The 12,414-nt window shown below is 42.7% G+C and overlaps 1 protein-coding gene across 4 annotated transcripts; it reads left to right on the top strand.

Annotated features, from left to right (window-relative positions):
- The first annotated feature begins 1,809 nt into the window (after positions 1-1,809).
- Positions 1,810-12,102, top strand: usp30 (ubiquitin specific peptidase 30). Of its 4 annotated transcripts, none has more exons than XM_088617814.1 (14): positions 1,817-1,964; positions 2,842-2,880; positions 3,444-3,553; positions 3,979-4,161; positions 4,629-4,732; positions 5,299-5,397; positions 5,810-5,855; positions 6,538-6,632; positions 7,284-7,343; positions 7,744-7,830; positions 8,537-8,617; positions 9,622-9,844; positions 9,949-10,060; positions 10,375-12,102. In XM_088617814.1, exons 1-14 carry the CDS (start codon positions 1,897-1,899, stop codon positions 10,640-10,642), a joined length of 1,575 nt encoding a protein of 524 aa, XP_088473940.1. In that variant the 5' UTR covers positions 1,817-1,896; the 3' UTR covers positions 10,643-12,102. The 4 variants fall into 4 exon arrangements, with proteins under 4 accessions (XP_088473941.1, XP_088473940.1, XP_088473942.1 ...); XM_088617816.1 differs by having other exon boundaries at positions 1,823-2,405; XM_088617817.1 differs by having other exon boundaries at positions 1,824-2,052.
- Positions 12,103-12,414: the final 312 nt, after the last annotated feature.

The raw sequence follows: 12,414 nt of genomic DNA, 5'->3' as shown, positions 1-12,414 counted from the left end.
TCGAGTCATCTTTTTGATTGTGTGACACGAGGTGCTTCATTTTTGTCTTTCATTCACGCTTTCCACCACAAGAGCTTAGATAAATGGGGGAAACTCTGCTTATGAAATTTGGGAATTCTAAGGTCGGCTAGGGAACAATAGAACAAACGTAAATCCAGGTTGTTGTGTATTACTTATCCAAGATGAGTGAAAATCAGAACACCGAACTCTGAAACTATTCCAAAATGAAAGGGGTGTAGTGCTACTGCAGAGTTTGCCAGAGAATACTTTTAATAACAGCTCAGAAAGAAAAAAAAAAGATTCTGTTGGCTGCATTCCTTGAACTTGAGCGAAATATTGCATAATATATTGTGGCACACTTCGTTATTAATGCCTATTAAGCACGCTTTGTGGAATTTAAAGGAGAGCTTTTAAAAGAAAAATGTTTAAACTGAGCCGAGAAATGCTATATCGTCATTCATGGTCTGATTAATATTGTAACGCAACGGGGGCTCAGGCAATATTTATGTGGCTCTATATGGCAAATGGTCTTATTTCCTTCTAGCAGTGGAAAAGGCCATTGAGCCATTTCTTACATATGTTTGCTCTTTTCAAAGAAGAAAATCCAGTTATTTGCAGACGTTAAGGACAACATGCATTTGAGTAATTCACATATGGTACAGCACGATGCTGATAAACCCGTACTCTCCCCTTTTATGTTAATATCGATATTGTACTACAGCAAACACATGAACTAGATGGGCCAAATGAAGTTCGCTCATTTGCAAAATGAGTTTTCAACAAAAAAGTAAGAACCTTAGGAAATCTACACGCACCCACAACTCCCTGCTTAAAGGACGTGCTCCGCTGGTCTTTAAAAAAAGTTTTAAATGTGTTTCCATTTAGTTCCCACGTTTGTGCTCTGAGTCTTGTGTCACAGGCGTTCTACAGGTGTAGAAGGTTGACTTTGTCAGTGCTCTTGAGGATTTTCAGTGATTGAATCAGGTTCCCTCTTAATCTTCACTTTTGAAGACTATAATTATTTTTAGATTAGTTATTTCAGCCTGCCAGAGGAATGTATCAGATTACTCTTCTGCCAGGGTTGTAACATCCTTTTTAAGGACACAGAAAAGATTAAGAATGACAGGAGTCCACCTGACCACTCTCCTTCATTTTCTCAAGTGGCGAATAAAGAACATTGTATTTGTAACTTAATAGACTTTGATTTAAATGATGTACTTTTAATTACATATCTTGACATTCTGATTTATTTTTTATTTCTCACTCATTATTCTCCAAAAATAAACAAAACAAAAATAGCATGCCTGCATCCTGTGAATATCAAAGCCTTTCTCATGGATAATATCAAAAAGATCAGTGATCCCCAACTAATATTTATAGTATATATTTTTTATAACATGTTACACTCTGCACTTGTCTATATTAAATGTAATAAGCCATGCGTGTACTATCACACTGTCAGAATGTCAGAATTGATAAGGTCAAATGAATCTCAGGTCTAATTGTATGGGCTATTGATAGACTGGATTAACCTGACCAGATCTCCATTTAATACGGCTGATTTATTATAAATCGGTAAAACAGCACTATTTTGATTAACATGCGAAATCGATCCTGGAGCAATCGGGGGAGGGGGATGTCATTTTGATCTGTCGAGTGACGTTAAAAGTTGTCTAGGGTTGTGTGACCTAAATAAGATGGCGTCATTTAACACCCTCCATAACGAAGAGGGCCACTCTAATCTTTGAATATCTATGGGAAATACCGACGGCCGACTTTCCTGTAGCGCTGTTAATTGCCTCCGTGTAGGAAACAACAGGACCCGTCAGTGTGAGTTCCGGACACAGTTGCGGACGGCGTAGGACCGCTGTGCGCTGGGTTGTAGCCGCGGCGAGGATGCAGTGCAGGACTGAGGCCGCAGACAAGCTTGTGCGAGAGTTCCTCAGGACGGGATCCACTGTCAGGTCAGACCCGAACCGGTGCGGAGCAGAACTACAACAAGGGAAGGGAGCAAAAACACAAAACAAAACGTCAGCGGGCTGCGGATAGCGAGTGAGCACCCAGACCAGTAGTCCGATCATGGCAGTAATATAGTCGTTGGTAAAGGGCAGTGCGCTTACAAAAAGCGTCGATAAAGTTCATTTTCAGGCTGTGCTGTGCTTTTGAAAGTAGCATGGGCGATCGAGGCAGCTGGCTTTTGTGTTTTAAAAGAAAGCTGTGATTAAAGACGAGCTATGGTACAGGTGGAGAGTGGCTGTTTCAGCTTCGTGCATGCGTTTAAACGCATCTGACACTTCGCTTAATTGTACTCTGAACATGAAGGGCATTTATAACTAAGGATCTGATTCGCATGTTAAATTAACACGAGTTTGCGAATGAACACTTTTGTGACATATGGATGGCAGGTAAGCATGCGTTCTTTGCTGGTTTTATTTGTGCGCCTACATATGACAGCAGTGCACGTAAAACAGCCAATGTTCAAGTATTATGAAACAGACTTGTATTCTAGAGGTTTTGTAACTTTTGATTTGGTTTTGAACAGCAACTTTTTCAGTATTGAGTTGGATTTTGATGTAATGCACTCAGGTCCTCATTTAGTTTTAGTTTGTGTATATATTCACTCTCAAACTAGTTAAGTGTTTGTTGTTTAAATAAAACTATTCTTATTTTAATTTTTATGTATTATAAGAATGTTATTGTATAAGAATACTAAAAATATTAATTCTTATATATTAATACTGTATGCTATGACATTATTAATTGTTGTTCAGAAGTTTGCTAATGATTAGAGACTTGTATTTTATGTGGATATTTTTGCCCTTTCTTTGCGCATAACCGCAGCATTCAGGAACATACTCAATGTGCACAGAACTGCTCCAGGTAAAATATTTTTAATTTACAGTTCTCAGACTTGGGTCAAGTTCAGACACTCATGAACAGAGTCATAAAATGTCAAAGCTCAACTGTAAATCCTAGAAGTGTCTTGTTTCTAGACTTTGTGTTTTTTTAATAGCTAAGCTGAAGGGCTATGATGCAGTGTATCCAGGCCTGTCATAGGCATGATGACTAGTCCTGGAAAAATACTCCCAACATTAGTTTTTTTTTTCTTTACTGCCACTTAAAGTTGAACAGCTTTTCTCAATGTGTTCCCCTGTTAAATATAACTGTACCTAGCATTTCTTTGTGGAAACCTGTCAGCAAAACACGTCTTGTTTACGACTGTCCTGATGTGTCTTTTTGTGTGTTCTGTTACTGGGCTGTGAAGGACCCAAGGCTGCCAGCCTCGTTTTAAACTGAGTTGGAGCTGCTTCAGGATCTTTTGAAAGCACATTTCCACGATATTGGCCCCCTTACTTTGACACTGGGGCCCCTTTCCCTTTCGTGCATAAAAGCGAGTCGTAAAAAGCCAACTAATCTGAACATCACCCCTTCCGTTCTTCAAGGAATAAGATGATGAAAAACTGGGGAGTCATTGGGGGGATAGCGGCCGCCCTGGCCGCTGGAGTTTACATCCTGTGGGGGCCGATCACCGAGAGGAAGAAACGCAAGAAGGGTAAGCCGGGGTTTTTCTGGGAGGGGGGACGAAGAAGAGAGAGCGAAAGAGAAAACACTGTGTTAAAGTGCAGAAGCGTTCGCTTTTTTTCTGGTTTGGAAAAATGGGCCGTGTTGTAAAGACCCACACAAAAGGAGTGTAAGTATGGTTACAAATGAGAGGCATCTGGCCTGGTGTCTTAGACCTGACTACTGGGCAGGAAGACGTCCACCCCAGTCCTTGCTGAATGGGCGGTTCTTCCTGTTGGGGATGGGGAGATGTTGCCAATCGACCTACATGGCTTGTTCGTAGGAGCTTGGAAGAAACTAGAGAACCTGCAGAAGCATCGGGAGAATCGGGAAAATGTCTTTTTCTTATAGCTGAAGCCTGCAATGACGGTTGTAAACAATTCAATTGCTGGGCTTGCTTTGTTTTTCTCTCCCTAGGTATGGTTCCTGGGCTGTTGAATCTGGGCAACACCTGCTTCATGAACTCTCTGCTGCAGGGCCTGGCAGCCTGTCCCTCATTTATTAAGTGGCTGGAAGAGATCACGGGCAGAAGCGGTCTGGACCAGAACCAGCAGGAGAGAGAGCTTCAGCTCTCCAAAACCCTGCTGCATCTGCTCAAAGGTCAGTACAGGGCGACTGCTGAGGCAATTGGAACAAACTGTGCTGTGGAGGGTGGAATGTCTTATTATACGAGGCTGATCTGACACGTGTCAAATATCTGCGTATAATGTATTGATAAAAACAACACATTCTTTGAAAATTGTGAATAAATAGCTCACTCAGGCAGTGTGATTTTCAGTTCTCTATCCATAAATTGTAGATCATAGAACTTAATATCTTTTTTTCTGTAAAAATGTGCAAATCTAATCAGGGGTAGGACTCATTTTATGTTACTTTATGAATAATATAAATTATTTAAAACTAGTGCTGTCATTTGAAAAATTGCTGAATTCAAGAGAAGAGCCGCTGTCTTCCTTCTGCAGAGAGCCTAGTGTGAAAGTGATGATAAATATAGACAGTATTTGATGCGCTTTCCAAGCTTGGTTTATTGTAAGGGCCCATTTTAATGTTCTGTGTTACATCTGTAGCTCTCTCTAGTCACGAGGCCACGGAGGATGATGTTCTGGATGCGGGGTGTCTCCTGGATGTCCTCAGGTCGTACAGATGGCAGATCAGCTCCTTTGAAGAGCAGGTTAGGGCAGTTAATTGATTAATTGATTAATTAAGCCATTACGTGACAGTTTGGCTTTATGGGGCTTCTGCTTGGCTAGTCATAATGACAATAACGGACATGCTTTTTGAAGACATTGTGCGACACAAATTGTTTTTCTTTGAACCGCAACGTATTTTCATGAGGCTTGGAAGCAGTTTTGTGGTTAACTGAAGCACTGAAACAATGCGCTGAGCATGATAGACAGCAGTTTGACCCCATTTATGGGTCCAGTTTTATTTTTCTCAAACACTTCTTTGCTACTATAGAGCACAGTGGTTCATGTGTCCAAAGGACTATGTATATAATCTAGATTAAACCAATCACTAAGGGAAATCTGTCAGTACAGTAGGCAAAATATGACATTTATATTTAATTTAGAGAAAAATGAAACTGCATTACAAATGAGCAATTCAGGGACCTTTTTAAGCTTTAGTCATCTGCCATGACTGCTCTCTTCTGCAGAGAACGTTCTGCACTCTCACCACATGGATTAAGTTCTTTTCAGTGTAGAACGTGACCCTCCCGCCTCTCTTTTTCCTCCCCAGGATGCCCACGAGCTCTTCCACGTTCTCACGTCCTCTTTGGAAGAGGAGCGAGACCGACAGCCCCGCGTCACCCACCTCTTTGACATCCATTCCCTGGAGGTCAGGCTCTGAATCGCCTTCTTCCTGCCGGGATGAGCTTGCAGGTTTAGCCAAGATGGGATCATTCTGTGTCTCCTGACCACTGTTGAGACAATGGGAATTCTGTACAAACGTAATACTTACCCATGCTCTAAGGATGACGGGACATGTTTTTTTAAATAACTCTTTCTAAGGAATTATGTTGTGTTCTATCTTGGGACACGTCAGTAAGAGCAGAACAGGCTAAAAAATGTTCCTAGAAGTGTTAATCTTTTTCAGATGTTAACAATGAAGGAAGGTGTTTCTTTCAAGTCGTGTTTTAAGAACAGTTTAAGATCAGTTGCAAACCAGAGGCCATCTGGCCCATCTAGACAATCGTTTGGTAGTTGTTTTTTTTTGTCACTGATCTCAGTGCCTGTGATTCATTTCACAGAGTCCCCCAGAGCAGAATGAGAGGAAAGTCACCTGCAGAAGCCGTGGTGAGTCGAACATTTTGCAGCACATGAAGGATGTTTGCAACATCCCAGGCCATCGAAAATCCTAACCTGTGCGGAAACAGAGCGATTGGGCATGATTCCACTTGAGCGCTCAACTTGACTGGCTGATAGTGCATGCAAGACTACATCGCATTGAAGGTGTGAATATTCATTAGCTCATATCCTGTCACAGCACTCCAGGGAGTCAGCTGTCAAAAGTCAACAAGAGGTAGTGAGATGGCCCCCTCCGCCATAGTGCAGTCATAGGAAATGAGCGAATTAATATTAATATTAAGGGTGCATTGTCATTGTGTGACTCTTAAGCACGCATCCTAACCTGGAACGGTTTCCTTTGTAAGATAATATAGCGTCTTGTTTCTGTTTACAAGGAGGTTATGTGATTTGTGGAAGGGGTACATGAAGGACATGCTAGTCGCCCAGAGCTGTCAGGACTGTTGAAGAGTTAGAGGACTCTGTCGGAATTTAATTTTGACCCCAGCTTTCATGTAGTCTGAAACAGCTGCCTTTTAAAATCCACAGTAAGAAATAAAATCCCCCTGTCATTTTTATGACAACCTAGCTTTGTCATTCACGCAGGAATGGAAGAAAAGAATGACTGTGAAATTATGAAGAGCCCCGTACGAGGCAGCAGAACCCCGCTCATAATAATGCTCTGCCCCTGCAGGGCCTCTGCATCCTTTGCCGAACCCTTGGAAATCCCAACACCCTTTTCATGGACGGCTGACGAGCAACATGGTGTGCAAGCGCTGTGAACAGCAGGTGACTGATACAGTGCTGTCTTACCGAGTGAAATGCTGGCGCAGAGGAAAGGAAATGGCCTCTCCAGCTCATGACAGACTGCTCCCTCCCCACGAAAACAAAAGAACATTTACAAACGAGACAAGCCCATCTCACCTGTTTGGTGGTTCAATGGTTGGGCTGGATTTGGCCCCTCTTACCCACAGTGCACTTCAGCCACAAACTAAATAATAATAATAATTGCCTACACTTATATAGCACTTTTCTGGACACTCCACTCAAAGCGCTTTACAGGTAATGGGGACTCCCCTCCACCACCACCAATGTGCAGCATCTACCTGGATGATGCGACGGCAGCCATAGTGCGCCAGAACGCTCACCACACATCAGCTATCAGTGGGGAGGAGAGCAGAGTAATGAAGCCAATTCATAGTTGGAGTTAATTTAATGGAGTTTCATTAAACTCCATTAAATGAAATGGAGTTTATGGTTGAAGTGCCTTTTATCATTCCTATACATTTCTGCGATCAGTGTTTTTAGGCTGAAGTAGCTGATTCATTGATGAGTGAGTTCAATTCTGAGATATGATTCTTAACGCTGATTTATAAATATGTTCGATAACATTTACCCTGTTTTATTTAAAACTCTACGTGTGTTTTTTCTCCATTGCAGAGCCCTGTCCGGTATGATTCTTTCGACAGCTTATCTCTCTCCATCCCTTCAGCACCCTGGGTATGCACACGGACTTGGGATATTGTCAATAATATATTCACTAGTGCTATTGATTCAGTCTGGTTGGATACATATATTATGCCTGATGCCTAGTCATTATGTTATATTATAAAATAAGCACAGAAGCAGGTGTTTAAATTTAAAAAAATCTTTAGATATTTCTTTTTTCTAGCACTCGACTAGAAAATTGCTAAGAAGCTGAGCAAATCAATATTTCTAATAGGGTTTTTGACTTATCTTTAATGTTACAATCATGTTAATTAATATGCTGCAGATTTTTTAAAACATTTTTAGGAAATGTTTGCAAAAGCCAAATTGATGTAGAGTTTAAAGCCTTTCTCTAGTGTGACTGTGGAGTAGAATGCATTTTCACGTGAAACTGATCAAGTATATCCTTCAGGGTCATCCCATAACTCTTGACCATTGTCTCCAACATTTCATCTCCTCTGAGACCATCAAAGAAGTGGAGTGTGAGAACTGCACAAAGGTAAGTTGGAGCCATCTATATTTTCAGCACAAACACTTTAAGGCTTCTACTTTAAATGTACAAATAAATCAACTAATATGGATTTAGTGTGATGGATCGTTTTAGCAGGATTGTACAAGTAATTACACTTCCACAGTCGTCTTCCGATTTGCTTGAGTAAGTCTTTGCACTATTAATTTGAAGGTGCTATATGCTTGAGACTTTAATGTATCATTTGGTATTTTAAGAATGATGCTGTTTATTGATTGATTTTTATGAATCAATATTTTATTGGCTACAGTGCTCTTTGTTACAGTTTTCCACAGTGCACTTCACAGATTAGCTTGCTGGCCATGCAGGCACAGACCAAAGTGAAAACTCTCCAAGTGGGAGAAAATAAATCTCTGGGGGTCCCAGGTCTGTTGGTTGCCCTCCCTTCAGGCTCTGGGTTTGTGGAACATTATAGTAGATCATAAACAGTATCTGCAAAGTTCAGGGCGGATATCCTGTGTTCCTGTCTGCCATCTTGGTTATCTGGGAGAAGGTGAAGCAGAAATTTGCTGATTTACTTGGGTCTGGCATTGCAGCTTCTAATGTCACAGGCCATCGAGGGGACATACATGATGTTAAGAAGGATGCATAGGTCTTTGGCAGGAATGCTCCTCAGCGCAAGCAGAAAGCATGCTGTTGCTCTGCTGTTTACACTGTGTTGGCTGGTCTGCTTTAGATCCAGGCTGGTGGCATGCTGAATGGACAGCTTATGGAAAACCAGAGGACAACCTTCATCAAGCAGCTGAAGTTGGGCAAGGTTGGTGCCAATTTGTTCTTTCAGATCCCCAACCTATACGTTCTACAGACAGATGCGCTTTGTAGCTCTGTGTACTGTGCCTGGAAAAATGAGTAATATTTAAGCTTTTAAGTATAAAATGAGTGGACTACTATCAGAAACGTGATCAGTAAATGCGTTGGCATCGATTTCTTTCACACATTTACAGGATTACCACAAAGGAAACAGTAGACCAGATTCCCTCACTGAGAATCTCATTTCCATTTTCTACTTGAGAGTCACGCTAAGGAAAGGCTTCAGACTCCACAGATCTGCTCAGAAGATTCCACTTGCGTTGTAAACCTAAAAACGTTATAAAGGGGAAATACATTTGTAACTCCTCTGTACGCCCCAAATCGTAGAGGTGCAGTTCAGTAAAAAAACAAAACTTATGAGATAAACCGGTTGTGCGCGCAAAAAAATATTAGAATTTGTCACTGTTGTGGCATACAGTACCTCTGTGTCGTAGCCATTCCTGCGGACGTGCCGAGCCCTCCAGAGAAAATGAGATGGTGAAATGACAGCTGCTCTGGGAGCGAAAAGGCAGTGAGACCGGGGGGTGCTTACCTCTCCTCACTCCTGTACGGATGACATTTGTTTGGAATCATTTAAACTCTCTGGGGTGTTTGGGATACAAATTTAGTGATTAAATAGGCAGAAATCGAACCCGTTTTGCGAAATGCATGCTGGGAAGTGCAGTCTACTCCCTCTAGAGAATGCTTGCTGGGAAGTGCAGTCTACTCCCTCTAGAAAATGCATGCTGGGAAGTGCAGCTACTCCCTCTAGAGAATGCTTGCTGGGAAGTGCAGTCTACTCCCTCTAGAGAATGCATGCTGGGAAGTGCAGTCCACTCCCTCTAGAGAATGCATGCTGGGAGGTGCAGTCCACTTCCTCTAGAGTACATGTGTGGTCACAATGGAGATGGGGGGGGGCCCTGATAGGTGAATCCCCGTTAATTGTCCTCTCCTCGTGTGTCTCCCGTTCAGCTTCCCCAGTGCCTCTGCATCCACCTCCAGCGGCTCACCTGGTCCCACCAGGGCAGGCCCCTCAAGCGGCAGGAGCACGTGCAGTTCGCCGAGTTCCTGTCCCTGGACTGCTACAAGCACCGGGCGCCAAGCCTGAGGTCCCGCCAGCCCAACCGGACCAACCGGCCGGCCAGAGGGGACAGCCCCGCAGAAGCTCAGGAAAAGAGCTCCCCCAGGGGTTCAGGTAACGGCGTCTCAATCTCACCGACTGTTATCGGCTCTGCATTAGCTTCTGTTCCATCGGATGAGCATGGAAAAGAGAGACTAAAACAGATTTTCAATTTGCAGAGACAGAACGCTTGCGCAACAATAGAAAGCTGGTGCCCAACGGAGCATGCTCAGCTTTGATTCTGAACTCCCCAGCTTTGAGCTCCCAGTTCCCAGCAGTGTTTGACTGCAGGTGAGTGGAACTTCTCCGAAAAATACAGTGACAACCGAAGATCTGGTCACATAGCTGCCACTGTTATGGGGAGGAACAATGAGCTAGAGAAGGAAAATGAGCCTGCCTGCTGCCTGGTGAGTATAGGTGTAGAGGAAACGGAATGCCATCCATAGCAGTGATGGAAAATGCTGGAGATTCATTTCAAATTTGGACAGAAGGTAAAACGGAGTAAATTTCGATCTGTCAAAAAATTGCCATGCTGGCAGTTATTTCATATAACCATTAAAGCAAATGAAATGCAGACACTCTGCCCGATGTGTGTTTTCCCACAGCTCTTCTGTGTACCTGTTCCGCCTGACAGCTGTGTTGGTCCACCACGGAGACATGCACTCAGGACACTTTGTCACGTACCGCCGCGGCCCCCCGTCCCCCAGGAACCCCCTCGCCTTCAGCAGCCAGTGGCTGTGGGTGTCCGATGACTCAGTGCGCAAGTCCAGCCTGCAGGAGGTGCTCTCCTCCAACGCCTACTTGCTCTTCTACGAGAGGGTCCGTCCCGCCAGCACGAGGCAAGAGTGTGAGGCCACTGGCTGCCCGCACTGAACCGCCCACCCTGCCGCCTGGCGCTCTGCTGTGTGCTGGACATCCCTACCTGCAATTCTTCCAGCCCCGCGTGCAATTCTGATTCACCTAGTGCTGTTCTTTTGTCCAGTGTCCCGAAACTCTCTGGGAAAGGAGTGCAGGAACAGATGGAAGATGGAACTTTTAAGTGATGGATCTCCTCCTATCATGGATGAATCTTTTCAGAGTCACACAGAGAGAGGAAAGAAATGACAGGGCAACTGCGTTGCACCCCCTCTCCTCTCCTTCCGCTTACACTGTCCTTCGAAGTGATATCGATCTCCTCAACACCTTAAGCAGTGACAAACCGTAAAGGAATGAAGGGGGCTGTGGCCACGAGGATGCCTGTTTTGCCATATAGAAGCAACGCCTTCATTCGATCACCAGATCCAACTGAGAGCGGGAGACCTCAAGCATTATAGCAGAGGTAACAGAATGAACTGGGTGAAAACATATCTTTACCACATGCCTAGATCTGTAGCATTATCCGGAACTTAATGTGCCACTCTGTAATCAGTGCTAATGGATCGTTTAATTTCTAATGAATATATAATGGAGCAAGGTTAAAGACAGACTTGAAAATCTGAAAATGAAAAAAACTGGCACAGGGGACAGAATATTTGACTGTTTTAAGGTTGTCTCAGTGGTATTCAAACATCTTCTTCCTAAAACGCACTTAAGACCTTGTTAGTATCTTAGAAATTGATTCCAAAGGCTTGAAATAGCAAAATAAGAAAATGATTTTGAATAAAGTGCCTCCTTGCTGGGCTGAACTAGAAGTGGGGGTAGTGCTGCTCATCCTTTGTTATTCAGGGGATCACAGGTGTTTTATTGTTATTTCATTGTTAATTAAGAAGGGATCATTGCTTGTTAAACTTTGTCTAGGATGCTTTTGTTTTATTTAAAAAAAAACCTTGGCTAATTTACCATAAAAGCAATTTGGGTACATTTATGAATAATCACTCAAAATCCAGCATTTCAGTTTTGATCCAATATATCTTTATTAAAAAGTTCTCTGCATCACGGTATACTGCTCAATTACTTGTAGATATTATGGTTTTTATGAGATGTGCCTCACTACACTGAAACTGCCCCATCTCTCTTCGTGAGAAACAGGTTTTGTATGCTGTTGCATCTTTGATGTCTTTTTGCAAACAACAGGGGGCATAATTATTTTTACCCTTTGCTTATATTTATATAATGTGACAGCTACAACAAGCATTTGTACTTTGATACAGGCTTGGCAGTGATGGCTTCTGTTTTCTGCCCCTTAGTCAGAGCCCCTGTGTGTACAAGCATGTGGTTGATTAAAAATGTCCTCAGAGTGACCAAAGCCCCTTTTGTACAGTATATCCAGTCAGATTGCCCTGGGATAATCCAAGAATCACCAGAGGAGGTGACTACAAAGACCAAAAAAATAAACTTGCCGTTTTCTGGAGAAATATGGAAATGTCATATTGATGTTCATCTTGATGTCTTGCAATAGTGTCAGTATTGAACTCCTCAACATTGTTATTAGTTCCAAATATGGGGCAACAGCTTACAATTCCCCTTGTCCCGTTCCTCTTGGGAAGTGTTTACATTACTGTATAAATTCTCAATCAGCTCGAATGGACTTGAATTTAATAATTTCATGGCAGTACTGTACATGCCATCTTAGTGCACAGTTTTTTGTTGAGAGAAATGAACTGCATGATCAGAGATACCTTCCTAATTAGATAACATCCACAGGTTAATCCCTTTAAAAGAAGACA

Source organism: Lepisosteus platostomus, chromosome 24 (genome assembly GCF_059453375.1).
Source record: "Lepisosteus platostomus isolate fLepPlt1 chromosome 24, fLepPlt1.hap1, whole genome shotgun sequence".
In the NCBI taxonomy this organism is placed as follows: Eukaryota; Metazoa; Chordata; class Actinopteri; order Semionotiformes; family Lepisosteidae; genus Lepisosteus; species Lepisosteus platostomus.
Note: the sequence above shows the minus strand (reverse complement) of the source record. Positions and strands in the feature narration are given on the sequence as shown.

Coding starts and splice junctions, on each gene's coding strand:
- usp30 (XM_088617814.1), top strand. CDS start 1,897: ATGCAGTGCAGGACTGAGGCCGCAGACAAGCTTGTGCGAGAGTTCCTC. Junction 3,554..3,978: donor GAGGAAGAAACGCAAGAAGG/GTAAGCCGGGGT, acceptor TTCTCTCCCTAG/GTATGGTTCCTGGGCTGTTG. Junction 6,633..7,283: donor GCAAGCGCTGTGAACAGCAG/GTGACTGATACA, acceptor TCTCCATTGCAG/AGCCCTGTCCGGTATGATTC.